Below are 27,758 nucleotides of genomic sequence, written 5' to 3'. Positions count from 1 at the left end.
CTCACACTGAAACCACTGATGATCTCACCCAGCGGCTTCATATAGATGTTGAACAAGAGGGCGAGAGAATCGACCCTGAGGCACCCCACAAGTGAGGCGCCCGGGCCGACCTCTGCCCCCCCGTCAACACCGTCTGCGACCGATCGGAGAGATAGGAGGAGAACCACCGATAAACGGTGCCTCCCACTCCCAATCCCTCCAACCGGTGCAGCAGGATACCATGGTCGATGGTATCAAAAGCCGCTGAGAGGTCTAATAGGACCAAGGCAGAGGAATAACCCCTATCCCTGGCCCTCCAGAGATCATCCACCAACGCGACCAAAGCCGTCTCGGTGCTGTAACCGGGCCGGAAACCGGACTGGAATGGGTCTAGATAGACGGTTTCCTCCAGGTACCGGGGGAGCTGACATGCCACCACACTCTCTACAACCTTCGCCGCAAAGCGAAGGTTGGAGACCGGACGATAATTACCTAACACAGCTGGGTCCAGGGAAGGCTTCTTGAGGAGAGGCCTCACCACCGCCTCTTTCAAGGCGGCCGGAAAGACCCCCTCCAACAAAGAAGCATTTGTAAACCCCTGGAGCCAGCCTCGTGTCACATCCTGTGCGGCCAGCACCAACCAGGAGGGACACGGGTCCAGTAAACATGTGGTGGCATTCAGCCTACCCAGCAACCTGTCCATGTCCTCGGGAGCCACAGGGTCAAACTCATCCCAAACAACCTCAACAAGACGGCTCTCAGACATCCCACCTGGATCTACCCAATTTTGGTCCAGACCGTCCCGAAGCTGAACGATTTTGTCGATAGATAACCACTAAACTCCTCAGCACGCCCCTGCAACGGGTCATCCCGCCTCCTGTTGAAGGAGAGAGCGAGTTACCCAAACAGGGCGGCCGGGCGGTTATCTGCCGACGCAATGAGGGAGGAGACGAGCAACGCCTCGCTTCCCCATTGCCACTAGGTAGGTCCTAGTATAGGACCCAACTAGTGTCCGATCAGCCTCGAACGACTGGACCTCCAGGAACTCTCTAGGCATCTTCTCTGGCGTTTCATCTCCTCAGCTCCTCTGAATACCAGGAGCTGGTTGAGACCCACGCCGGGTCAGAGGCCGCAAAGGCACGACACTATCCAAGGCCCCGCCGCGCTCGCCCAAGCCGCGACAAGTTCCTCGGCCGAGCCGTGAGCCAGACCCTCAGGAAACGGCCCAAGCTCCGTCTGGAACCTCTCCCGGTCCATCAGGCGCCTGGGACGGAACCAACGTATTGGTTCCGTCTCCCTGCGGTGTTGAGTGGCGGTCAGAAAGTCTAGGCGAAGGAGGAAGTGATCTGACCATGACAAAGGCTCAATGACTATATCCCTCAAGTCCAGATCCTTCAACCACTGACCAGAGATGAAAATCAAATCCAGGGTGCCACCCCCACTGTGGGTAGGGCCATCAACTACTTGAGTCAGGTCCAAGGCCGTCATGGAAGCCGTGAACTCCCGAGCAGCTGAAGATGACAAGCCGGTCGATGGCAAGTTAAAGTCCCCCATGACAATAAGTCTGGGGGTCTCCACCGCCACTCCAGCACTCCAGGTTTGAATCCCTAGTGCTGCTGTGTAACGGAGTGAGCTCCCGTTACTAGTCCCAGCTTCTGCCAACCTAGCAGTTTCGAAAGCACGTAAAAATGCAAGTAGAAAAAATAGGGACCACCTTTGGTGGGAAGGTAACAGCGTTCTGTGCGCCTTTGGTGTTGAGTCATGCCGGCCACATGACCACGGAGACGTCTTCGGACAGCGCTGGCTCTTCGGCTTTGAAACGGAGATGAGCACCACCCCCTAGAGTCGGCAACGACTAGCACGTATGTGCGAGGGGAACCTTTACCTTTACCTTAAGAAGGATGTGATGCACTTAGGAAATACATTAAAAAGGGCATTGGAAGAACGAAGCAAAGATTGTAGCAATTGGGCCTATTTGCTTGGACAGAAGAGGAGGGGTCGGAGCAGCGGTGAAATTCGGCTGGATCTATCCGGCTCATGCGAACCGGTAGCACCGGCAGCGGGAAGCTCCGCCCACCCACTGGGACATCATATGTCCTGTTTTTGACCCTCTGCACATGTGCAGAAGAGGCACAGGCGAATGTAGCGAGCACGCCTGTGCGCTCACATTTCCGAACCGGTAGCGAAGGTAAGTGCATTTCACTGCTGCGTCAGAGGCTAGAAATCATCAAACCACATGAAGAGGGCCTTTCTCCGACATCACCCAGGGACTGGCTGAAATTGAACGCAGGACTCAAGATAAACCACAGGACATGGTATTTTACAAAGCACCACAATTCTGGTAGCAGCGGCCAACATGGGTGACTCTGAAAGGGAACATGCCAGTTTCACAGTGGATCAGCCCATCTGTGGCCACAGAGCTTTGCCCTTCCTAAAGAAGCAGCTGTGGGGTGGGAATGAGCAAGGCGGATCCTTCCTGCCATCAGGAGCCTCCTGGAAGCCAGAGAAGGCTGGACTGGATGGCCTCACGGCTCTTGCACACTTGAGTGTAAAGCAAAATCTTCTGAAAGGCAGGCAGTGGTGCTCCTGGACTCCTTTCATGGGTTCCTAGGGGTGTCTGCCTTTCTTCCACTGCCAATGCACTAGGGACAACCTAAGGTGGATGTGACCGGACTGCTTGGCATTGGCTGAGCCAATATTCCATAAATAAGGGAACATTGGCTATTATTGCCTTTCTTCTCAAGCGCTGCTCTGATAAGGGGGTCATTTCTGGTGGGCTGGGGACACACTTGCAGAGGAATGGGGGAAAACCTCATCAAAATTGGCACCCTGAAAATCTACAAAAGGTCAAGGGAGGCATCCCGAGACTGCAGCTGCAGCTTTCTCTGTGCTGTTAATGAGGGACTGAAGTCCTTTCCTGCTTTAAATCTTAGGGCTACACTTTTGTGGTTCAGAATGGGGACAAATTGGAAATGATATGTGGAAGAACTCCGACAGCTGGCAGGTCTGAGAGTTGAAAGCCATTCTTTGTTGTCTTTGCTACTACACACATGGATTTAATGAGCAAACCACAACTGATGGTCGGATCCCCACAGGGCACTGTGCCATAAACCATGATGGCTGGGTGCATGTGGCATACCCGCACACAGGCCACAGAAAGCATTGGGGCTTGTCATGATGTGTCAACCCAACACCTGCAGGACAGCCCCACATCTTCCTTGTCCCTATCAAGTCGCATCAACCGGTACAAATGGGCCCATCTTCTGTGCCCACAAGAAAGATGGGGAGGGGCGCCCCGAGGCTGACTGGGCAGCACCTGCTCGGCCTGTTTAACCTCAGCTGCTTATTTCGGGGCTCCCACCAAAGGTTTCCCCAGGGAGCGGCCTGTGAGGCCGCAGGAAAGAGGGCGGCGGGCCAGGCCCCTCTCGGGCGCCCCACAGCACCCTTGGCTTGTCAAAGTGGAGGCTGCGGGCAGGCGGGTCTCCCGGCTCCTCCTCACCTGTTTCACCGGGAGGCGGCCAGGCTGAGCTCCCCCGGAGCTCCATCTGGCCCGGGGAGAGCAAGAGGGGTCTCGGGGTCCCCGCGGAGGCGGGAGGGGGGCAGAGAAGCCGGGCTGCAGCAGAAAGAAAACTTGGCGCGGCCGGAGCGAGAGGAAGTGCGACAACAAAAGCGAGATAAAAGGGCGGCGGCGGCGGCGGCTCCTCTCCCTCCTCTCTGCGCCTTTCTCTTTCTCTCTCTCCGCGCGGGTTAGGAGGGGCTGTTTTGCATCCCTTCACGTCAGCCCTGCCTCATTCCCTTCTTCCTTCCTGCGAGGGAGAGAGAGAGAGAGAGAGAAAAGGGAAAGGGAACTGAGGACGCGCCAGCAGCAGCAGCAGCAGCAGCGCCGCGGCAGCCGCCCAGGAGGCCCCTCGCCTCGCCCGCACCGAGTGGGGCTGCGCGTCCCGCGGCCGAGCCTCTGCGGGACTCCCAGGGTGAGTTCGCCGGCGGCCCAGCCGGCCCCCGGCCCTCTCCGCCCCGGCTCGAGGAGGCGCCGGGCCCGGACACAGAGGGCCGGGCCGCGCCGGGCCTGATCACCGGCCAGGCCCCAGAGGCCGCCGCAGCGCTCGCCCTCGCCCTCTCGGCCCCGGCAGCGGCGAAACAGCGATGGCGCCGCGGGAGGAGGAGGCGGAGGCAGCCGGGGCGGGCGGAGGGGCGCGCGGGGCTCGGCTCGGCTCGGCCGCTGAGCACGTGGAGCGTCCTCCCGGCTCTCGGGCCGCTTCCCTCCGCCGCGCAAAGTTTGGCGTGCCCGGCCGGCGGAGGAAGAGGCTCCTGGCGGGCGCCGAGGCGGCGGCGGCGGCGGATTACCTGTTGCGGCTCCGAGCCGCGGCCCTTCCTGGCCGCCTGCCCGCCTCCCTTCCGGCTCGGCGCGCTGAACCTCCCCTCGAACAGCTGATCGCCTCGGCCGCGTCGCCCGCTGCCCGCCGGCCCGGCCCGCCCGGAGAGCCGCTCCGGAAGGCCGGGGGGCGCCGCGCTCCCTCGCGGCTCTCGGGCGTGGCGGGCCGCGGGCCCTGCGCGCCACCGCACTTTAGCCCGGCGGCGACGAAGGGAGGGGGCGCCCTTGGCAGGACCTTCCGGCCGGCGCTGGAAGAGGCAGGAGAACCGGAGCGCCTCGGGAGGCCGTGCCGAGATCCCCCCGCCCCCGCGGGCCTCCAGGCCGGGGACCCACTCTGGTCTCCTCGATTGTCCGAGCGCTGCGGAGACGATGGCGGCCAGTTCTGCCCTCCGCTCAAGAGGGGCCGCTCCGGGCCTCCCTCCCTCGCCCGCCCGGTCGGAAGAGGCTGCGGGGGGGAGGGAGTGACTCTCCGCCCAAGTTGCGGCCCCTTCCCCCCGAGGGAAACTGAGGCTGGAGGCCGACGCCCCGGGTGCCCTTGGCGGAGATGAGCGGTCGAGCGCCTGCCTTCCTCGGGCTTCTTTGCGGCGCTGGAGAAGGGCTGGGCCGGGCCGTTCGGGGTTGGGAGGCCCCTGGATGAAGGCTGCGGGAGGGTGGCGGGTGGCGGCGGCAGCAGCAGGGCAGAGTCCGGGGGAAGCGCAAGCGGAGGGGGGGGAGGGAGGCAGGCCAGGCCCCTCGGTCAATGCTGTGCCGGAGAGGAGGATCAAGGAGGAAGAGGCCTTGGGGGGCATCGCTGGTTCCAGATGGTTTTTTAGGGTAAATAATGGTCATGTAACTGCCCAGAAGGGCCTCATGGCGAGAGGGAGAGCAAACAAATGTAATAAAATAATTGGCGCAGGTCTAATATTCCACTTGCTTCTCAGTATGAAACCCCTGGAAGACTTTTCATCTCTCCCAAGGTGAAATAATTGCTGGGGGGAGGAGCCCCTCCTGCTTTTTGTCCTGGCTGAGTCCTTCAGTGGAGCCTGAGAGGACTTGGGGGGGGGGACTTGAGGTACATCAGCCTCCTTCAATGTGCCTTGGAAAGACACCTCTTCATCCACAGCTTTGGCCTGCTGGTAACATCCTTCAGCACACAGGGGCTTATCACCATTCTCTCTTGAGAGGGCTGTATTTTAGTGACTTAGCCAACTACTCTCTATCCCGATTTTATAAAAGGCTGTGTAAACTTAAAACAGGAGAAGGAACTGCTTGCTTGTGTCGGCCATTCCAGGAAAAACCAAGAAGGAAGAAAGGGTGGCTGGACTCTCAAAAGGAAGAATGCCTCTGTTCATTTCCCATATTATTGTTCCTGTTTCAGTCTCCCTGGTGTTTCCTGTGTGTGAGAGGGAGGGAGAAAAAGTCGGGGAGGGGGGAGAGCGAGAGCACAAGCGCACATATGCCAACCTGAGGGTTATTCTGCATCTTCAACAGATGGACTGCTTCTTTCTTTTGCTTTTCTTAACTGTCCCCATCATTTCCTTCATGCCGAGAAGTCAGAGGAGCCTTCCCACTGGTGTCTCCGTGGGCGATGGCCGGTGTTTCCCAGATGCCTTCTTCCTCCTGGCTTGGCTGACAGCATCTGGGAGAGTCTCCCTCTTTCCCTCCAGCCATTCTGCAGCTCTGCTTCCGGGAGGGCTGAGGATAGGAAAAGCAGGAATCCCACCTGCCTCCAGAAGTTGAACTGAAATTAAAAGGAGGGAGCAGAGGAAGGGAAAAAGTGTGTTTCCTATTCAGAGACTGTTGCTTAACAAATTTAACAGCTATCTCTCTCTTGAAGACTAAAATATAGTTATTGTTCTTTTCTAAATTTCTAGCAGTTCATTTATCTTTCTTCACCCTATTGAAACAGAAGATTTTGGCATCTGGGATACCTTGGATATGTGTCCTGTCTTGGTTTGACACTTGTGTTGTTTGTAATAAACTCCTGTAGGTCCAAGAAGCAATGTATTGTTTCTAAGTGCGCACAGACTGATGTTGTGGCCTTTAGTACCCTTTGCAAAATTTGGCTCATGCTGCCTTTTAACCTCCATGACCCAGCCCTATAAAGCCATTGAACCTGATCTCTGGCTCAATGCAGAAACCTCCTTTAAAGCAGCCTCAGTCTCCTCTCAGAAGGGGAGCCCAGCTCTTGACATGTGATCTGCCCAAAGCAGAAGAAACTGAAACTCTACTGTTGGTGCAATTGGACATTTACTTGCCTTTTTTGCAGCAAATGCCCTGTGTCCCATAGTAACATGTTGTCTTTTACTCTTCCAAGATCTTTCTCATAAGTGGTGCACAAGCCAGAGAACTACATTCTAGGCCTGAACATTTGATTTCTGTTTCATGATAGAAGACCTGCGCACTTTCCTTTTTGAATGTCATTGTTATTTTCTTTTTTTTTATTGAAAAAGTTTTACAAAAAAAAGTTTTTCCCCTTTCCCCCCACCCCCTCCCCCCTCCCTTCACAAATCCCCCCTTCCCCCCCTCGACTTCCCAGAACAAACAAGGTATAGTTAAAAATAAAATAAACATATGCTAAAAAAAATTTCCCTCCCAACTCAGTTATACTCCTACAATTCTCATCAGTTCCTAACTTCCCCCAAAACAATCAGAAATAATACATCCTAATCATTCAAAGGCAGTCTGATAACTCTTAGTCTGATATCTACTTTGAATATAGTCAATCCATTTTTTCCATTCCTTTAAGTATCTTTCTTGCGTATTGTCTTTCAAAAAGGCTGAGATTTTCGCCATCTCAGCCAAATTGGCAACTTTCAATATCCATTCTTCTATTGTAGGTACTTCTTTTTTCTTCCAATACTGTCCTATCAGTAATCTTGCTGCTGTTATTAGATTTAAAATCAATTTAGTCTCAATTACTGTACAGTCCGTAATAATTCCCAGCAGAATAAATTGCGGCAGGAACTTTATCTTCTTTTTCAGAACATTTTGTAAAATCCACCAAATTTTTATCCAAAAGGCCTTAATATCTTTACAAGTCCACCAAATATGAAAATATGTAGCGTCATCACAATTACATCTCCAACATTTTGCTTGCATATCTGGATACATACACAATAGTTTCTTAGGATCTAGATGCCATCTATAAAACATTTTATAAAAATTTTCCCTTAAATTCTATGCCTGCGTGAATTTAACATTTCTAACCCAAATTTTTCCCAAGTTTCCAATAATATTGGCTGCCGAAAATTTTGCGCCCACTTTATCATACAGTCCTTTACCAAGTCCCTTTCAGAATCTATTTCAAGTAACACATTATACAATCTCTTTATATGCTCCTGAGACTGATTTCTAATTTGCTTTACCAAATTTTCCTCATTCTGCACGATACCAATTTTCTGATCTTCCTTCCATCTACCACGTAGTTGCTCAAAAAGTATATTTTTTTCCTTTTTCCTTTAATACGTGCAGAGATTTTAATTGCAAATTACCTCTTTCAGTATACAAAAGATCTTTATATGTAATCATTCCTGATTCTGTTCTATATTTATATTCTCTATTGTATGTCTAGGACTTGCCCACATAGGAACCTTTTAATTTAGTTTATAAGAGTATTTTTTCCAAACACGCAAAAGAGCAGTTGTTAACACATGATTTTTAAAAGCCTTATCCACTTTTTTGTCATAAATTAAATATGCATGCCATCCATATAGCAAGTCATAACCTTCTATATTCAAAATTCTTTCCTCCGTTAAATTAAACCAATCACTTATTGCAGAGAGAGCAGCTGCTTCATAGTATAATTTAAAATTGGGCATTTTTAAACCTCCCCTTTCCCGAGAATCTTGAATTATTTTCATTTTAACCCTCACTTTTTTACCTTCCCATATAAATTTATTAATTCCTGTCTGCCATTCCTCCAGATTCTTATCTTTCTTAATTATTGGTATCATCTGAAAGAGGAATAAAAATCTAGGTAAAACATTCATTTTAATGTCATTGTTATTTTCTTCCATTTCTCTTATCACAAGCACAATTTTATTTCTGTCTTCCCATCCGTTTTGTGCATTTTGCAAATTTGATAAGTTGCTTCTGCCTCTTTATCCACGTCAAGACATTTTACAGCTACAGCATTCCCGCAATCTATTAAGAATGGTAGGTAATAACAAAAATTAAATCAGATTAGTCTTAATAAGATTTGTTCTTGACAAAACCATGCTGATTTGATTAATTTAATTTGCTGATAGTATATTTTAAGATACTTAACAGAACTTCAACTGTCTGTAGGTATTGAGGTCAGATTGATTAATAATTTCTTTTTTTTAAATAATTTTATTAAAAACTATACTTAAAGTGAAAAAAAATTAATACAAACTAAATAATAAAAAAAAAGAAAAATAAGTGAAAAAAATAGAGATCATAGAATATCATCAAATTTGGAAGGAACTTCTAGTCCAACCCCCTGCTCAAGCAGATCCTATACCATTCCAGACAAGTGTCCAGTCTCTTAAAAGCCTCCAGTGATGGAGCACTCACAACTTCTGAAGGCAAGCCTTTCCACTGGTTGGTTGTTTTCACACACACACACACACACACACACACAATATAGTAAAGAAAAATATATAAAGAAACAACTTCCTCTATTGTCATAACAAGTGTAAAGAATTTTAACCTTCCCTTAAAATACAGCAAATTATCTTTTATTCCTATATCCTATCTCTTATCTTTAAACAAATTTTAAAGCCTCATCATTTCAGTCCTGATATCAGCAAAAATTCATTAAGGGTTACCAGAAATAACATTGTATTTGTTTTAAACATGATCAAATGAACCAACTTCATATTATTTTTAACAATCATGATCTTTTAGTTCCATCAAATAATATCCTAGATCTTTATTTCTTTTCATTTTTATTTATCGCTTTAAACAAAATTCTTAAAAGCTTTAACAGAACTCTTGTAAATCCAATATAGGAAAATTATCCAGGTTACTCTCTTGGCTTGTTGTTTTGTTATTTGCATATCCCTTTTAATTATGAAGACTTCAAGTAGTTTCTTTTGTATGTCCAATGTAGCATCTTCTTCCATATCTCATTTTTAAATCCACTTTCTGATCAGTCTTGTTTAGTAAAACTTCTTCCTGTTTCGTTACGTCTTTTAAACATAGTTTGTCAATAGAGGCAGACACTATCATGTTTTGTATGTGAATTCAAAACAAACATTTTCCTATGAGAATAATTCTTGTAATTAATTCCAAAATCTTTTTTCAGATCTATCTGGACCCTTAGTCCATTTGTAACATAGAAGTTTTAATCACCCTTTTACTGCTTATTAAAAGAAATTGGACTCTGAGGAAACTGCTTCCTGCAAACTTTCTCCTCCGCCCTTCCATACGCAGCATCGTTTTCCTCCGCCTCCTGCATTGTTGGGAGGGGGCACCGGAAATGTCAGTGAGGTCTGGGATTGGGAGAAGAATGTCTCCTTTGGCATGCTCTGCACATGCACATACACATACACCCCATTCCAAGCTTGGAGACTTTTATCCACTTCTGAGCTTGCAAACTGCCAATCATGCCTGGGCTTGAGGAGAAGGCCATCTTCTTCCTCTGTTGAAAAAAGTCCCCAAACGTTGAATGGGGTGTTCACACACACACACACACACACACACGGCTGCCAGCAATTTGGGAGGCAATGAGCTTGCGGGGCACCAAATTGTCCCCACATTGAGTTAGCCGGTCTGACTTTTTTCTGTCCTGATCCAAGTGTCCCGAGTCAGCCATGGCCACCCAGCCATGACCACCCAGCCACGCCTACCTGGCCACTGTGAGTTGTCATAGTCTTATGTGCATCTGGCCCTTTGAGGGCAACCGTAATGCTTATGTGGCCCTCAATGAAATTGAGTTTGAGAGGGGAGACCTGGTGGGGCAAAGCTGCAACTGGAATTAGGACTTAGAGCATTTATTTGAAAGGAATATCCCAAGTAAAGGGGGAGGGGAGGAGAAGAGAAGGAGCATCCTGTGTGAAGGATGATGGGTGCATAAGCACTAAGATGCAGAATGAGCAGTGAACCTCCAACTGGCAGTGATTAACAACACAAGGAGATGGAAAGAACAAATCTATTATTTATATATACTATCAGGCCAGGCAGAAGGTATAGATAGGACCCTTCTGGCCAGATTGCAGAACACTCCAGGAGGAGAAAAACTTCCACTACTTAGACCTAGGCCAGAAAAACTACTCAGCCAAAACTGAGAGATCCCCAAATTCCACAGTGATCTTGCTGAGTGCTTCATTTTGCAGAAAGTTGGAGGAGAGATTAGCTGGTGACTTCGGATCCTAACCAGTGGCAAAAAGTCAGATGAACCGAAAGCAGTGAGAACTTTGGGGAGGAAACAAATACGTCATCTAGGGTGTTTTTACCCGAAGAGAAACTGGAGCATGTGGGATGTCAGCAAAACTACTTCGGCTGTGTTGAGAGAGCTGCCCCCACAAGCAGAACTCCTTGTGCAGAGACAGGGTAGGTGGGCCGGAAATGCCTCAGAAACCTGGCACCGGAAGTAAATCACCTAACCGGAGAAAAAGCTTAAATGCTTATGAATGCAGCTGTCAATGAACTAAGAGTTCAGGAGAACAGGAAGATGAGTGTGATCATCGCAGGTAGAGAGCAAGTAGCCAGTAACTGCAGAAAGCAACCATGAAATTGAGGCTGGCAAAGGAAACCACAAAAGGTCTTTTTTTTGCAGTATTGGTAGCAAAAGGGAAGGTGGGTCTGCTGGCGAGAGAGATGCAGTAATAGGATAATAACAGGTGGCAGGAAGGGAAGGCCTCCTTTTTCCTGCTTTTGCCTCCAAAGGGAAACTTGTTCACATGGGCTGAAGGAGAACAAGGGACAAAAGGGGGGGGGGAGAAGCAACCAAAGAAATAAAGGGGCGCTAGGAGCATCTGGCAACTGTCAATGAGCTCAAGGCTCCAGGACCAGCCACATATACCTGAGGGCCTGCACACCACTACTGGGGCCTTTGGGAAATTATGGCACAGTGCCAGAGAACAGAAGAATGCACTGCTTCCATTTAGAGGACCCAGTGGAAGGGTCAGCTGGGTGTTGATGCCAGACAACATTCTGGAAGAGATGAGATTAGTTTGTGGTCATTTAGAAGTGAATGCCTTGCAAGAGCTGGCATGAGTTGATCAAGAGCGAAGGATGCCAAAACAGCTCATCTCTAAAGTGAGATGAATTTAGGTGATCACAGAAATTGGGTGCCTTCAGAAAGGCATCCAGTGTGAAAAAACAGAAGAAGTGGGCTGGGCTGATCATCATTAGATCAGGACAGATGTGGCTGAGCAGCTGTGCCCAAGAAACGGATGCCGCTCCTTTGCATCAAGCTAGTCAAGGCCCTGTGCTGGTTAGCAGGTTTATAGATGGTTTGGAGGCAGTTTGGTTCAGGAGGATCGTAATGTATCACTTGGAGAAATGTATAGAAAATGGCAAGATGAATTTCAGCCAAGAAAAATACATTTGGGATGAAAAATCAAGGACATGGGAATGATGTAGGCAGCATGCTGAATAGTAGCATATGTTAGAAGGACCTGGGCGAGAAGCTAAAAGCGACCCAATGAAGTGATGTAGGTATAAATCAGTCAAATCCTCAGCTGCTTCAATAGGAGTAGAATGTCAGCAGCAGAAGAAGCCCTTATTCCCCTCTGACGTGATGTTGCCAAGAATCAGAATGGTTGGTAGCCTCCAAATTGTATAAATAAGCAAACAATACTGCACCTAATTCTCCGTGCCACCTCTTATGAAAGCCCCTGAGAAACTGAAGCATGTCCGAAGGTGGCATCCAAGATGGATAAAGAGGTTGGAAAGAAGCCTTAGCTGAGGCACTCGGAGATGCTGGGTATATCCCTAGACTGGGACAGACACGGTAGCTGGAGGAGTCTCTTGTGGAAGGGCGGGTAGACATGTTCCTGAAAATGGGTGAAGAGACAGTGTTGCTAGTGGCATTACTGCCTCCTTTCAAAAGCAGAAGCCTTTGTCTGTAAAGGAGAAAGAAGAATCAAAGTGATCCCAGCAGAGGGTAGACTTGACTTGGCGGCAGAACATCTGAGAAGAATCTGGGTGTCGACCATGAGGAACCCTAAAGTCCACATTCCCCCTAGTAATTGGCCCACTCTGCCCTGGTCAGATCCCTTTTGAAGCTCTCTGCAATTCTGGGCATGGGGTCAGGTTCAGAGGAGGCTCCCTAAGAGGGGAAAGCTCCAGGAGCCAAGCTCTGGGAAGAGGAGGGAAGGACCTGGCAAGGAAAGAGATGGGGAAATGCAATTTTTCCCACGGTTGTTGCACAGAAAGGGAGTGGCAATTATTCTGTATGACTCCAGAGATGGGGACTCCATTGTACCTTCCCAGTCTCTGCTTTCTAATTTGATGTAAGCGTCCGTGGCGTCCTTGGTGCTCTCTGAACTCGGTTGTTCCTGGCAGACGTTATCAAACTAGGTAGCATCATCAGTGCTGATGTAAGCTTCCTTGGCAGGATTTATATGGTAAAGTGTGAGCATAAATGACAATTCCTTTATCGTCAGCGATGTGGATTGTGGAGTCATCAGGAAGAAAAATCCAAACGTTTTTGAATTGCTATTTGAGTTAGGTCAGTCCTACCAGAGAGGTGAGGTTTGCTCCATCGGGCTGGGCTGTTTCACTTTTGTTTTTGCTTTGGCTTTTCTACTGTGCAGCTGGAAACATTAGATTGTCTCCTCTTCTGTTAGATGAGTCCTGAACAAAGCCAGTCTTTCAACTTTGCCTGCTTTCACCATACTGCATTTGCATTTATTGATGGGGAATTTTATTTCCCAGACTGAGCACAGGAGTAACCGTGCGGCCCCTCCCCTCTTCCTCAGCCCCCTTGCCGCTGCCTGCCTCTCTCTCTCTCTCCCTGGGGGCTGTTTGTGTCCCTAACACTTGGGCTTGGAGGACCCCCTCAGCCTCCCACCCATCCAATCTGGGTTAGCAGACCTTTCCTCTGCTTGGCTGGCCTCTCCCAAAGAGGCTTTCTGGAGCGCCTCAGCTGATGCCCTGAGGACAGGAAGGAAGATGCTGCTGCGTTCGCCCCTCCCCCGTGCCCCTCCCCCATCTCCCTTCAGATTCAGATTCAAATGAAGGGTTTAACATTTTCTCTGGCAAGTGTCTTAGAACAACTGCTTAGGCTTTAGCCATTGCTCAGGACAGAAATCCAAGTGGCCGCTCAAAGGCCGGCTGGACCCACCTGAAGGCATCTAGGGAAGGAAGACACCCCCCGCCCCCCGAACCAGTGCTGCTTTTTAAAGGCTTTTCCTGCCAGGAAGTTTTATCTAGCGTTTAATCAGAATCCCTCTTCTGGATGTCCGTTTTGGTCCGTTCTTCTGTCTCCTGGATTTTGGAAGGACAGAAAAGGTTGCCATGTGCCCTTCCTCAGCCCTCTTTCTTCAAGGCTCCACATGCTCAGCTTGATCCATTTCTCTCCATAGGATTTCATCCCAGGTTCCTGGACCCGACTCAGCTGGCTGGCTGACAGACATCCCTCAAGTGGGGGTCCTGAAGGGGGGGATGTCTCAGCAGAACAGCATAAAGTGGAACTTTTGCCTCTGGGGTTTTAGGAATTGGCTTCCTTTGTTGAAGGATAAAATTGTCTTTGCCTTTTTTTGCAGCCACATCACATTGGTGACTCAGGCTCAGGTTATAATAAATTCCATTATCTTCTTTACAAGTCATATTGCCAAGTCAGAGAGCCCTCATTCCGCATTTGGGTATTTAGTATTGGCTTCTTATGTGAAGAACTGTATATAGTACTTTTCTATGTTAAATGTGATAATGGCTGTCCAGTCTCTCCTTAAAAGTCTCCAGTGATGGAGCCCCCACAAGTTCTGGAAGGAAGCCGTTTCATAGGTCAATTGTTCTCACTGTCGGGAAATGTCTCCTTAGTTCCAGGTTGCTTCTCTCCTTGATTAGTTTCCATCCATTGCTTCTTGACCTGCCCTCAGGTGCTTTGGAAAATAGGTGGATCACCCCCTCTTCTTTGGGACAGCCCCTCAAATATTGGAAGACTGCTATCGTGTCACCTCCAGTCCTTATTTTCATTAGACTAGCCATACCCAATTCCTGCAACCATTCTATTTTAGCCTCCAGCCCCCTAATCATTTTTGTTGCTTTTCTCTGCGCTCTTTCCAGAGTCTCAACATCTTTTTTATATTCTGGCGACCAAAACTGGATGTGACATACCAAGTATGGTCTTACCAAAGCAGTATAAAGTGGTACTAACACTTCACATGAACTTGATTCTTTCCCTCTCTTAATGCAGCAGATTAATAGAATTGCATTGGCTTTTTTGGCAGCTGCAGCATCCTGCTGGGTCATACTTAAGTGGTGGTTCACTAGGACTCACTCCTAAATCCCTCTTACATTTATTGCTGTCGAGCCAGATGCCATCGATTCTCTACCTGTGCATTTGATCTTTCTTTCCAAAGTGTAAAACCTTGCTTCTCTCACCCGGGCCCAGTGTTCATGTCCTCTGTCATCCCTTAGTACCTCCCCATGTAGCCTTGGAGATTTAAACTCATTCAAAATAAACTGTTATTGCCTGCCCAGATTTCAATCAGCTCAAGTTTTTTCCTCCTCTTTGTCCTGTTGGGCTGCATACTTGCTGGAGTGAAGAAGACACTGAAGCAAAGCAAGCGTTCAATACCTCTCCCTTTGCCTTTTATCCCTTAGCATTTTCTATCCTCGCTGAGGAGCTGGTGCATTTGATTTCCCCTTATTGTGAGCTTATCAAAAAAAGCTTCCTAGCGCCTCTGCCACATCTTCAGCACCTGTGCTAACAACTAGTTAGAGGACTCCCATGAGCAGCTCAGGTGGTCGACCACCTTCTGCGTGAGCCTCTCTCTGCCTCCGGTCTCCTGCTGTGGGATGTGAGTGTGTTAGAGGCCATGCAAAAGGCCAAGCTACAATTGGGATAATTCTGGAGAAAGAGCCCTTTGCTGTCCACCTTCCCAAACATCGAAAACTAAGCAGGGTGTTTCCAGTGGCCTCAACAAGCTGCTGCTTCCTTCTCGTTTGGTAGAATGACAGCCACCTGGGCTGCCAGCCCTACCTGGGAATATCTCTCTAGATTCCTTTGTCACGTTTTCAGAGAGAGAGAGGTCCCGATTGAGGCGTCTCTTCTAGAGCAGCCTCTTAATTCAAGAGGCAGGGACTGCAGGTGCCCACTCTGGCCTGGCACACACGTGAGACCCCATCCCAGACTGGCCCAAAAGAAAGAGGCAGAAGGCCACTTGCAGGCTGAAGAACAGCCATGCTCCAGATGAGCCCCCAGGGAATTGCTGGTGGTTGCACCACCAGGACACGCACCAGAGTGGCAGCTGGATATTTTTTTTAATATGAGGACACTTGTGCTGCTTGTGGAGAGACAATCACAGTTCCAAGAGAATAAGAGCTTTACTGTCTTACAAAGACCTGGTATAAAATAACTTTTGCTAAAATGACAAGAGAGACTTTCACGTTCCTTTTTTGCTTAAATTATTTTTCTTCCTACATGTTCCGTGTGCTCTCTGAAAATAGAAAAGCTATTTAAAAAGAAGCAGTGTGCGCGCACACACTCACATACACTAGAGGAACTGAATAGAGGAAGGATGAAAGGGGGGAAAGGAGCCTCAAATGGGGGTGGGGGTGAGAGAAACAGAGTGAAAAGCGATGGAAAAAGGAAGGGGGGGGGACGGAGAGCTCTGAAAAGAAAGGCTGAATGGAGCTGCAGGAAGGGGAAAGAGGAGAAGCGCTTGAAAAGAAAGGAGCCCGGATTCACAGGCTGTGCCAACCCCCCCTTGTGTAAAGATGTAAAATCCTTTTGGCTTTTCATGGTCTCTCTCTTTGCGAAGGGGGGCGGGGGGGGAGAAGAAAGTTAATTCCCAACTGAGCAGAAAATGAAGGTGGCCAAATGAAAAGAGGAAGAAACTACCCTTAAGAAATCTTGCGAAAAAGAAATCACTCACTCACACGCTCAGTTAAAAATCAAAATTGCGTGTCTGTTGTGTGTGGGGGGAACATCTGCCGCAACAAACAAAGCCTCTCTCAGCCAGAGAGAAGAGCTTTCTCTCCCAGATGGGCGGCACCCAGCAACTGGAGGCCTGCCATGTCCCCCTCGGGGGGCCTCAGGAGCTGCCCCTGGGCCTGGGCAGGAGGGGGAATTCGGTCCACTCCTGACCCATCCTGTCCTTACTTGCCATTCGTTTTTCGGTTAATGGCACAGAGCTCACCCAGCTGGCTAGTTGTGCTTCTTGTTCACTGCAGCAAAGGATTCTACAGCTGGGGGAAAGCAGGGCCAGGCTGCAGCCCGGATGCAACCCAGGGGTGGTGGGCTGAAGCCTGGCAAGAAAGAGATGGTTCTCCTGTTGGGCTGGGTGGGCAGCTGGAGCGATCCATCCCATCAGCCTGCCCAGGGTCACTCCAGAAATCCCCCGGGACAGCAATTTACTTAAACAAAATTCTAAATAAGACCAAACTGTAACTTAGTTTAAAATTAAATATTTGGTGGTTCTCTAATGTGCCCTTCCCAATTCTTTGGGTAATAAGCTTCTTTTTCTAATTTTGTGTCCAAGCAGGTTAGGGGCTCAGTTGCTGGGTGGGAAATGCTCAGGCCAGCTGTTCCCTTCCCTCCATCCTGAGTCTACCAAGTCACCATTAAATGCAATAGTTTCCTGACTTCAGAGAGTCTTTATATTAGAGTTGCTGGCCTGCACAACATACCTGAAGCAAAAGATGGATTGTGCTTGTGACACACTGACCAAAATATATCAAAACTGATGATTAGCAGAGCATGGTGCACAGGGCACTGAGTGAGGTTGTTTGGCAACTTAGCTAAACCTTCTCTAGTTTACTAAAGAACATTATAGAAAAGCCAGGAGGAGCCCCGCAGGGCAAGGGAAAGTGGAATCCTGAGGTTGGTAATAGTAGCCCCTTTCTGGTGAATGGTGGGAATGGAAGTACCAAGGAGGCGCTCTGGGGAAAACAGTGCAGCCCTCAGGGTTGGGCTCCAATTGAGTAGCTGAAGCAGCTTTTCCTGGGTACTGAGCTCTGACACATAATGAAGTGGACAAGGTCCTTTAACCTGTGAGCACGGCCACTTCTTCATTAGATGCAGGTTGTTACAGATGCCTGGAGGGATCTCTGGTTGGGTCCAGCTTCTTTGAGAGAGGAACAGTTCTTTGGCCATGAAGAAGGTGGGGGCTCCTTGCCCCTCAGCAGCTTTCAGTACCATCAATTGTAGTATCCTTCCATGCTGGGTGTGGATTGGGAGTGGAGGGCATCATGTTCCGCTGGTTCACTTCTTTCTCATGGTTGTTCCCAGGCTGTATTGATAGGGAGAAACTGGGATCCATTAGCCTCAGGAGGCTGAGAGTACCCAATTGTATGTCTTGCCCAAGTGAGGTTGTCAAAGGCCTGGAAGCTTTAGAGATCTGTTGGGGAGAAAGAAACTCAGGCTCCATTATGGTAAACTAAGATGTTTGGCTTCCCATCCAAGAAGCGAAAGATTATCTACCTCAAGGAAAAAACATTCCAGTTGCCTTTTGAAAAAGCACCTTTGAGACAACTGTGACCTGGAAGACAGAATGTCCACCGACATTCGCTCCACCTCATTATTCCTATACTTTTAAAGCTGCCCAGAACCACTTAGAGTGGGATCATCTCTAAATTATATAAGTATTAAATATATGATTGGATGGAATTAATGAGACAAACCCCCCCACAAGGAAAAAGTTGGTTCCCTTTCTATTCCTTCATCTAAATTGTTTAGGAAGATGAGGAGGGCCTAAGACAGAACCTTGGGATGCCCCATTGCATGCTGTCCTCTATGTAACAATAGCACTTAGACTTATATACCGCTTTACAGCCCTCTCTAAGCAGTTTAAAAAATCGGCATATTGCCCCCGACAATCTGGGTCCACCTATATATAGATTTGTTCCGCTGAGAAGTGCTTATATATGCTGGGTATAAAGTTGGTCAGCCAACCATCATATAATGCTTGTATGCTTGTTATCCTGTCCTGTCCTGTCCCGTTATCTAATGTTGGGAGAGACCTTGGGGAACTTCTAGTCCAACCTCATCCAGGGAGGGAATCCTCCTCGGATCATCATAGACAAATGGCCATCCTGGCTTTTCCTGAAAACTTCCCTGACTCTTGGAGGGAAGCTGTGCCACTGTTTAACAGTCCTCACAGCCAGGCAAGGCAAGGTGATCTGATCCACCTTTGCAGCTATGTTAGGATTTTGTCCTGGTGCCACAGATCGCTGCTTGCCATCTCAGCCTGTCTTCACCTCTTAAACCCTTTGCTTGATTTGCCATTCGTAGCAGTTGTGATGTCTGAATTGAAGCACCAGGGGCATCCGTAGAAGGGTTAAAAAGCCACAGCTGAAGCCTTTTGTGCATTGCAAGAGGTGCAGTGCAAAGAGGCTTGGATCACTGACACCAGAAGAATTTGTTGAACACCTGTCAGATAAAATCGCTCGGATTCGTTCCTGCTTGGAACTTTTGTGTGGTGCAGGTCCTTATGAGAGTCATCTTGCCTAGTAATTTGGGATCAATTTGACCCTGTTGCCCTTAAGGAATTGGACAGGGTACTCTGTGCTGTCAGTGCAACAACCTGTCCATTCTGGCTGAAAGCCTCCAGATGATGACCAGCAAGTGGGTTCATGCAGTCAAAAATTCCTGACTCAGAGAGAGGATATTCCTGGGATCTTTTAAGGTTTGTCCTCTCCTTAAGCAACCATCCCTTGACCCCACCTGCCTGGATAATTTTCATCCAGTTTCCTATCTTTTCTTTACAGGGAGTGATAAAAAAAGGTGGTTGCTTGACAACTCCAGAGTGTCCTGGATGAAATGGATTTCCGGGATGACTTTCAATCTGGATTCTGGCTATGGGACAGAAACAGTCTTGGTTGCACTTATGGACGGTGTCTGGTGAGAGTGAGATAGAGGTTGTGCAACCATTGTTGCTCTTCTTGACTTTTCAGTGGCCTTTGAGACTATCAGCCATGATATCCCCTTGGGCTGGCTTTGCAAATTTTAAACTGGTTCAACTCCTTTCTCTGAGGTTGCTCCCAATTGGTGTTAATGGGGGCAAGAGGCCCCCCTCACAGCCCCTGCTTTGTGAAGTGCCACAGGGCTCGGTGCTTTCTATTTAACCTATCCACGAAGCCACTGGACGAGATCATCCTTTGACTTAGAACTTAGAATAACTTTATACAGCTCTCAGAGGGTCACCACCTCCATCCGTCACCATGGGTTGAGATACCATCAATATGCAGATGAGTCAGCTCTATATTTCTACACACGGTGACCCAAGTGATGCCGTCTCTGTCCTCCCAGCCATCTTTTTTTTTAACTAATCATATTGATGTATTCTTTTTTCTTTTTCCTTGGTTATTTCATTTTATTGTTCTATTTCACTTTTGCTTCTTTAAACTTCCTTTTGATTTCTTCATTTTTTTATGGTTGAGAGCTGCCTAGAGTTAGCCCCATGGTGAGGTAGGTGGCAAATGATTTTCATCATCATCGTCATGCTGTCACAGCCACCACAATGACTTTATTTTTACAGTCCCTCCTCTCCACCCAGGGACTCTCTCCTTGTAGGGCTGACAACTCAATGCTTTGGAGGGGAGTCTGTATTTTTCCTTGCTGAGGGAGAAGGGCTGGCTGGCAGCCTGTGGGAGGAGTTCATGTCTGCTGGTGTAGCACATCCCTTGAGTCCTTCCATCAATCTGATCTGCTTGCATTGTGCCGGGAAGGTCAGATGCTCAAGGAACAGGATTTAGAATAGAATAGAATAGAATAGAATAGAATAGAATAGAATAGAATAGAATAGAATAGAATAGAATAGAATTTTTTATTGGCCAAGTGTGACTGGACACGCAAGGAATTTGTCTTTGGTGCATATGCTCTCAGTGCAGATCAAAGAAAAGATACCTTCATCGAGCTACAACACATACAACATTTAATGATAATCATAGGATACAATTAAGCAATCAGGAAACAATATCAATATAAATCTTAAGGATACAAGCAATAAAGTTACAGTCATACTGTCAAAAGTGGAAGGAGATGGGTGATGGAAATGATGAGAAGTTTAATAGTAGTGCAGATTTCGTAAATAGTTTGAGTGCTGAGGGAATTAATTGTTTAGCAGAGTGATGGCATTCATGAAAAAACTGTTCTTGTGTCTAGTTGTTCTGGTGTGCAGTGCTCTGTAGCATTGTTTTGAGGGTAGGCTGAAACATTTTATGTCCAGGATGTGAGGGGTCTGTTTTTGACTTCCTCTTTTTGACTCGTGCAGTATACAGGTCCTCAATGGAAGCCATTGTTTTTTCTGTAGTTCTAATTATCCTCTGAAGTCTGTGTCTTTCTTGTTGGGTTGCAGAACCAAACCAGACAGTTATAGAGGTGCAGATGACAGACTCAATAATTCTTCTGTAGAACTGGATCAACAGCTCCTTGGGCAGTTTGAGCTTACTGAGTTGGTGCAGAAAGAACATTCCTTGTTATCCTTTTTTGATGACGTTTTTGATGTTAGCTGTCCATTATAAGATCTTGCGATATGATAGAACCTAGAAATTTGAAGGTCTCTACTGTTGATACTGTGTTGTCTAGTATTGTGAGAGGTGGAAGTATGGAAGGGTTTCTCCTAAAGTCTACCACCATTTCTACAGTTTTGAGTATGTTCAGTTCCAGATTGTTTTGGTCGCACCACAAGGCTAGTCATTCGACCTCTCGTCTATATGCGGATTCATCATTGTCTCGAATGAGACCAATCACTGTTGTGTCATCTGCGAACTTCAGTAGTTTAACAGATGGATCGTTGGAGATGCAGTCATTGGTATAGAGAGAGAAGAGAAGTGGGGACAGTACACAGTTTTGGGGAGGGGCTGTGCTAATTGTACAGGTATCTGATGTGATTCTGCTTAGCTTCACCTGCTGCTTCCTGTTTGTTAGGAAGCTTGTGATCCACTTACAAGTCTGTTCAGGTAACTGTAGCTGGTTTAGCTTAGTTAGAAGAGTGTCTGGAATGATGGTATTAAATGCTGAACCAAAGTCTACAAGAGGACCCTTGCATAGGTCTTTGGAAACTCAAGATGTTGTAGGATGTAGTGCAGAGCCATATTAACAGCATCATTTGTTGATCTATTTGCTCAGTATGCAAATTGCAAGGGGTCTAACAAAGGAACTGTGATAGTTTTCAAGTGGGACAGCATTAGGCTTTCAAAGGTTTTCATGACTACCGATGTTAGAGTAACTGATCTGTAGTCATTCAGTTCCTTGATGATGGGATTCTTTGGCAGTAGGATGATAGTAGAGCATTTGAAGCAAGAAGGAACATAGCACATCTCTAGTGATTTATTGAAGATATGGATGAAGATGGCGGCCAATTGGTCAGCACAAACTTTTAAACAAGAAGGAGTTATCTTGTCTGGGGCTGGAGCTTTTCCTGGCTTTTGTCTGTGAAATAGGTCCTGCACTTCCCTTTCTGTGATCACTAGGGGTTGTGAACCCAATGGGATGGGGTCAGTTGTAGGAGGCTTGGCTGATGTTGGTATGTCTGGGATGGGATTGTGGAGATAGGTGGCTGTAGTTTCCTTTCAAACCTGCAGTAAAACACGTTCAGGTCATCTGCCAGATGTTGATTTCCTTCAGCCTGGGAAGGAGGGTTGCCATAGGCAGTGATATTTTTTCCATATTTGCTGGTTCATTTGTTGAGAATTGATTCTTTAGCTTTTCAGAGTAGCTTCTTTTTGCTGCTCTGATCTCCCTTGTCGATACATTTCTGGCCTGATTGTACAGCATTTTATCACCTTTTCTGTAAGCTTCCTCTTTGGAACGACGTAGCTGCTTAAGTTTAGCTGTGAACCAAGGTTTGTTGTTACTGTATATTCGCAAGTTCCTTGTTGGTACACATAGGTCTTCACAGAAGCTGACATATGATATTACAGTATCTGTGAGTTCATCCAGGTCTGCAGAGGTATCTTCAAAAATATTCCAATCAGTGCCATTTATATGTCATTTTTTTCAGTGTTCAAACAGCTCAGGGTGTGTGACTTTAGGCAGCCTTACATTCCACGTTGCATCATCCAGATCTGTCCAATATAAATCATGATGGTGCAAAATAGGAAACTGTATGTTGTGATAGATAAATCTCAGATGCTTTTGGTAGAGGGTTGACAACAGTAGGCGCCAGTTGAAGTCCTGTGGTTGTGTTACAGTGTTGTGACCAGCAGTCATGAAGGTGCTTTAGCTCCACTTCTAGATGGTCCTCTGGGCAACGGTTGGCTTGCCAGCTGCGGGTCCTGTTGCCTGGAGGGAGGGAAGGTGCACAGGCAGAATCGCGCCGGGGGATCTGCGGTGGGGGGGGGGCGGGGAAGGATAGAAGCGCCTGCTTTGCTTTCTGACAAATGGGGGCTGGGCAGGGAAGGAGGCGGTGGGAGGGGAAGCCCCTGCTGGGCCTTTAAAGCAGGGCCCTCGGGGCAGGCTGGGGCGGCTCCTCTGTCCCTCCCTCCGCCTCCCTCCCCGGGAGGAGAAGCCTCTGCGCGGGGCAACTGCTCCCGAGGGGGCTCCCTGATTGGGGGGCAAAAGAGTGCCTCCCCCCGCACAGTTGTCTGAAACGCGCTGTGGAACATCGGGCGGGGCGGGGGGGGAGCTGGAGAGACCCCCCCCTTCTCCAGACGGGCAGCTCCAATCTTCCCGGGAAGGGCGCGTGGGGGGGAGGGGGAAGAGAACTGCTAGGCAGAGATGGGCGGGGCGTTGCTTGGGAGACGGAACAGGGCGGGGCCGTGCGGGGGGGGCGAGGGGCGGGCCCGGAAAGGTTTTTTCCGCGGCAGCCGCTGCTGGGCGGGATCGCCGGGCGGGAGCCGAGAGCGGAGTGGGCGGGGGCTGCCCCGGAGGCCCCGCCCTGTCTCCGCCCTCTTCTCGAGGGGCGGGGCTCCGCACCTGCGGCTCGCCCGGTCCGGGCAGTTGAGGCGGAAGCTCCGGCCTGGGCGGCGTCTCGGCTGGTGGAGCCTCCCGTCGGTCGGTCGGTCGGTCGGAGGGAGGCCGCGGCTCCCGGAAGGTCTCTGGAGGCCCCTCGTCAGCTGTCCCTCGCCGGGAAGGCGGCGGGTGCCCGGGTGGGTGGGGGGTTCCTCGGCAGGTGGAGCCCGGCACAGGCGGGTGGGCGGCCAAGCGAGGTGGCCGTGGCCGGGAAGGAGCCCGAGCGGAGCCGCCGCCCCGCGCTTCTGCTTTCCGGGAGCCCTGAAAGCCCTCAAGGCGTAGCTGACGGTGGTCTTCAGGCCCCCCTTCCCCTCCCTCTGGAGACCCTCTTGGGCTGCACAGTCTTGGCCCGGCTGCTTCTCTCTTCCCGGCACTTTTTCAATGAAACCCTGGCCGACCCCTCGCAATAAGCAGCACGGGGGCCGGAGGGGGGCTTCCCCTTCCCCGGAATAGCGTGGCTGGGGCCTCGGGCCGCCTCCTTTTCTAGCCTCCCCCTCCTCTCCTCCCCCAGGTAGGCAGTTCACACAACCAGCGTGTCGGCCCCTCCCCCGCCATAGTTCTCTCTCTCTCTCTCTCCTGGTAGCAGACAATACTTGGGGAGCCACCTGGCTCCTTGCCAGCCCCTCCCTTGGGCCTGCTCTTCCGCCCTGCCTGGTGGGGCAAAGCTGAAGGTGCCTTGGTGTTGTGCCCTTCATGCTGCTCTCAAGACTCTGACGTGGAGCACATCTGGGCCTGGGCATGTTCTCCTCATAACCAGGTGAAAAAATGCTCCAGTGAACCTGGAATTGATGCAAGTAGACTTGTGATGCGTGTCTCTTTAACGGCCACAATTGGGATTGGCAATTCCATTGCTAAGCAATGTGGTGGCTAAGCAAGACATCACTTGACCACAACTTGTGATTTTTCCAATTCGGTGTCTTTGCATGCCAGAAGCCTGTTGCCAGATGGCGATCGTGTGACCCTGGGATGCTGTGTTGGTCATAAATGCAAGGACCGGTTGTCAAGTTCCATCTTCTGTGATGTCTCAACTTCAGATGGTCACTTAACAGTCAACGTCACAGTGAGAACCACACGTTATTTGGCAGTTGTGATTCTCCGGGGTGAGAGAAGCTGCCTTTTGGCTTCCTTCGGAATGATATTTTGCCTGGCCAATGTGGATGGAGGAGAAGCCTGGGCTTCAGACTGGTCTTTGGGCATGGCCAGAGAATCGGTGGCTCCCTGGTGTCAAGCTTGGTGCTGTGCCCGCACTAGAAGGCACAGGAGCTCACAGCTTTCCTTCCTCTCTCCTTCCTGCAGGTGCTGCAGCTCAGCTGGATGGTGCAAGGCATGGAACGTTTTGCCAGCTCCGGGACCCAGACGGAGGCAGTGGTGGTGCTGTCGCTGGCCCAAGCCGCTGTCCTGGGTCTGGTATCCGAAAATGAGTTCCTGGGAGGCACGGTCAATCCAGACAGCATTTTCTCCAGTTTGGCAGGAAAACTGGATGACGACGCAGCAGCCGCTGAACTGAAAAAGCCCGAAGGCAGCAGCCCGGCTGGCCCGTCCCAGGGAGAGCCCCTTGAGGAAGAGGAGGGGCCCGAGGCAGAAGCCTCCTTTGGGAAACAGGCCCGGAGGAGGAAGCGGCCCCCTGTGCGCCTGGTGCCGAAGGTTAAGCACGAGAGGGGCGAGATGGAGGAGGAGGAGGAGGAGGAGGAGGGGAGCCCCGAAGTGCCTGCCGGTGGCCCTGAAGAGCAGGGGGAGAGCGGCAACCTGGAGGAGCCGTGTTCTGAGCCAACCAGGCAGAGCGGCACCGGCAGGATGGCAAGCCTCAGCCCCTTCAACAGGCGGTCTCAGCCCCCGCGAAGGCCCCCGCAGCAAGAGCACTCCTTGGCGCCTTATGAGGAAAGGTTTCCCAGCCCACCCCAAGCTGGCCTGGACAGGGCAGAAGCCTTTCCCAGCGGCTGCAGTTTCCCGCCGGGCCTGCCGTCCCTGAGTGGCCTAGAGAACCAGCTGCCGGCCTCTCCCCCAGAGCAAGGCAAGAGTGGGGCGGGCTTTGCCTGGCAGGAGCCCCTGGACTTTGAGGCAGAGGTCCCTGGCGAGCACAGCAAGAAGGTGCACATGGACCGCCTGGACATCAATGTCCAGATTGACGACTCCTACCTGGTAGAGAAACGTTGGCAGTGCCGCCTGTGCGAGAAGTCCTATACTTCCAAGTACAACCTGGTGACCCACATCCTGGGGCACAACGGCATCAAGCCGCACTCCTGCCCGCACTGCAGCAAGCTCTTCAAACAGCCCAGCCACCTGCAGACCCACCTGCTCACCCACCAGGGCACACGGCCCCACAAGTGCCAGGTGTGCCACAAGGCCTTCACCCAGACTAGCCACCTCAAGCGCCACATGCTGCTGCACTCGGATGTCAAGCCCTACAGCTGCCGCTTTTGTGGCCGTGGCTTCGCCTACCCCAGCGAGCTCAAGGCCCACGAGGGAAAGCACGAGAGCGGCCGCTGCCACGTGTGTGTGGAATGTGGCCTGGACTTCTCCACTCTCACCCAGCTCAAGCGCCACCTGGCCACACACCAGGGGCCCACGCTGTACCCCTGTCCCGAGTGCAACAAGTCCTTCCATTACCGCAGCCAGCTGCAGAACCACACCCTCAAGCACCAGAACGTGCGGCCCTTTGTCTGCACCGAGTGCGGCATGGAGTTCAGCCAGATCCACCACCTCAAGCAGCACTCACTCACCCACAAGGTAGGCCGGGCTCAGGCGGGGGTCCAGCAGCCTTCTCCTGCCCCACTGTCTTGGCTGGAGCTGCGGAGGTCAGCCAGAGACCTTCCCAGGGCTACTAGCCAGGCCACTTCTGTCTCTTTCAGGGCGTGAAGGAGTTCAAGTGCGAAGTGTGTGGGCGAGAGTTCACGCTGCAGGCCAACATGAAGCGGCACATGTTGATCCACACCAGCGTGCGCCCCTATCAGTGCCACATCTGCTTCAAGACCTTTGTGCAGAAGCAGACCCTCAAGACCCACATGATCGTGCATTCACCTGTCAAGCCCTTCAAGTGCAAGGTAGCGCCAGGGTGGGTGGTGGCAGGGAGGCTGGGAACGGTCTCAGGCCCATATCTCATGTGTCCGTCCCCGTCCCCGTCCCCCCAGTCCCCCCCCCCCCCCGGCTGCATTTGGGGCAACATTGCAAATGTTCTTTTTAACTTGGGGGCATGTTGGCCACCTGGAAAGGCTCCTGGAAGGCCTGCTGCCTCCTCTCGAGGCATCCCCCTCAGAGGGGCTCTGGTCTTGCCCAGGCAGGCCTGACGTGGCCCTTGCCGGGAGCTGGCCAGCCAGACATTGACTTATCTTCTCTGTCTACAGGTGTGTGGGAAGTCCTTCAATCGCATGTACAACCTCCTGGGCCACATGCATCTGCATGCCGGCAGCAAGCCCTTCAAGTGCCCTTACTGCTCCAGCAAGTTCAACCTGAAGGGGAACCTCAGTCGGCACATGAAAGTCAAGCATGGCGTGATGGACCTCAACCTGGACAGCCAAGGTTGGAGGGGGAGGGGGGAAGACGGCCGAGAGGGGAGCCCCACACGCTCTTCTCCCAGAGGGGCCCCTGAGGAAACCTGGTATGTTTGCATTTCTCCCCAGACCCAATGCTGGAGTTGGCAGGCACCAATCCCTCAGAACTGGACGGGCAGCAGGAGATGGACGACTACGAGGAAAACGCGTATGACTACGGGGCAGTGGGGAACGCAAGCGGTGGGTCTGCCTTGGCAGAACAGACCATGAAGGAGATCGCCTACTATAACATGCTATAGTTGGAATGGGAAGGGCCTGGTGAAGGGGGGAGGAGGGGTTCCCCCCCCCCCCAAAGCAGGGCTTGGCCTGCACAGAACAGGAGAGCACAGGGAGGACCGTGCTGGACCTGCAGCTCTTGCTCCATGACAGCCTCTGGGGCCCTCCCAGCCGCCTCTTGACCAGGTGTGGCTCTGCTGGATGGTGATCCGTAGCTGGGGCACCAGCCTTGCAGGACTCCACTTGCCTTACTCTACCTCCCACACCTGGCCAGGGCAACCCTGAAGACCCACTCTGACAGTCCTGGCTGAAGCAACTGGGGGACGGGGGGGCGTTCTTGGAGGCTAAGCAGATCACCATGCCTGCTTCTGGACCGGACCGCAAGTGCTCACCTCCCAGCCGTCTTGTAATCTACCTCTGCCCTGAACTCTGAAAGAGCAGCCTGGGTCGGAAAGCCTCCCCTGATGTGGTGGACTCCAAAGCGCCCCCCCAGAACAGTCAAGGCCCGCCCTGCACAGTCTGTGGCCGCCATGTTCTACTCCTGGGGCGTTGCCCCTTTTGTGCATAGAGCTACTGTGTTTATTTTCCAGTTCTGAAGAAGTTCAGCAATAAATGAATATTGTTTGGCAGA

At 50.4% G+C, this 27,758-nt stretch overlaps 1 protein-coding gene across 9 annotated transcripts; it reads left to right on the top strand.

Moving 5' to 3' along the window:
• Nucleotides 1–3,799: 3,799 nt before the first annotated feature.
• Nucleotides 3,800–27,758, top strand: ZNF710 (zinc finger protein 710). 9 transcript variants are annotated; one of them, XM_058156724.1, is made up of 7 exons: nucleotides 3,930–3,950; nucleotides 23,950–24,120; nucleotides 24,294–24,423; nucleotides 24,660–26,090; nucleotides 26,213–26,404; nucleotides 26,705–26,879; nucleotides 26,981–27,758. In XM_058156724.1, the coding sequence occupies exons 4-7, from the start codon at nucleotides 24,678–24,680 to the stop codon at nucleotides 27,148–27,150; spliced, it is 1,950 nt and encodes a 649-aa protein (XP_058012707.1). In that variant the 5' UTR covers nucleotides 3,930–3,950; nucleotides 23,950–24,120; nucleotides 24,294–24,423; nucleotides 24,660–24,677; the 3' UTR covers nucleotides 27,151–27,758. The 9 variants fall into 9 exon arrangements, with proteins under 9 accessions (XP_058012704.1, XP_058012702.1, XP_058012707.1 ...); XM_058156723.1 differs by lacking the exon at nucleotides 3,930–3,950 and adding an exon at nucleotides 23,189–23,445; XM_058156725.1 differs by lacking the exons at nucleotides 3,930–3,950; nucleotides 23,950–24,120 and adding an exon at nucleotides 23,189–23,445.

This window comes from Ahaetulla prasina, chromosome 13 (genome assembly GCF_028640845.1).
Source record: "Ahaetulla prasina isolate Xishuangbanna chromosome 13, ASM2864084v1, whole genome shotgun sequence".
In the NCBI taxonomy this organism is placed as follows: Eukaryota; Metazoa; Chordata; class Lepidosauria; order Squamata; family Colubridae; genus Ahaetulla; species Ahaetulla prasina.
This window is presented reverse-complemented; position numbering and strand designations above follow the sequence as displayed.

Bases quoted from the DNA above. Each gene is read 5' to 3' on its own strand.
- ZNF710 (XM_058156721.1), top strand. From the start codon at position 24,678: ATGGTGCAAGGCATGGAACGTTTTGCCAGCTCCGGGACCCAGACGGAG. The intron at 26,091-26,212 runs GTAGGCCGGGCT...TGTCTCTTTCAG, and splicing joins AGCACTCACTCACCCACAAG to GGCGTGAAGGAGTTCAAGTG. The intron at 26,405-26,704 runs GTAGCGCCAGGG...CTCTGTCTACAG, and splicing joins TCAAGCCCTTCAAGTGCAAG to GTGTGTGGGAAGTCCTTCAA.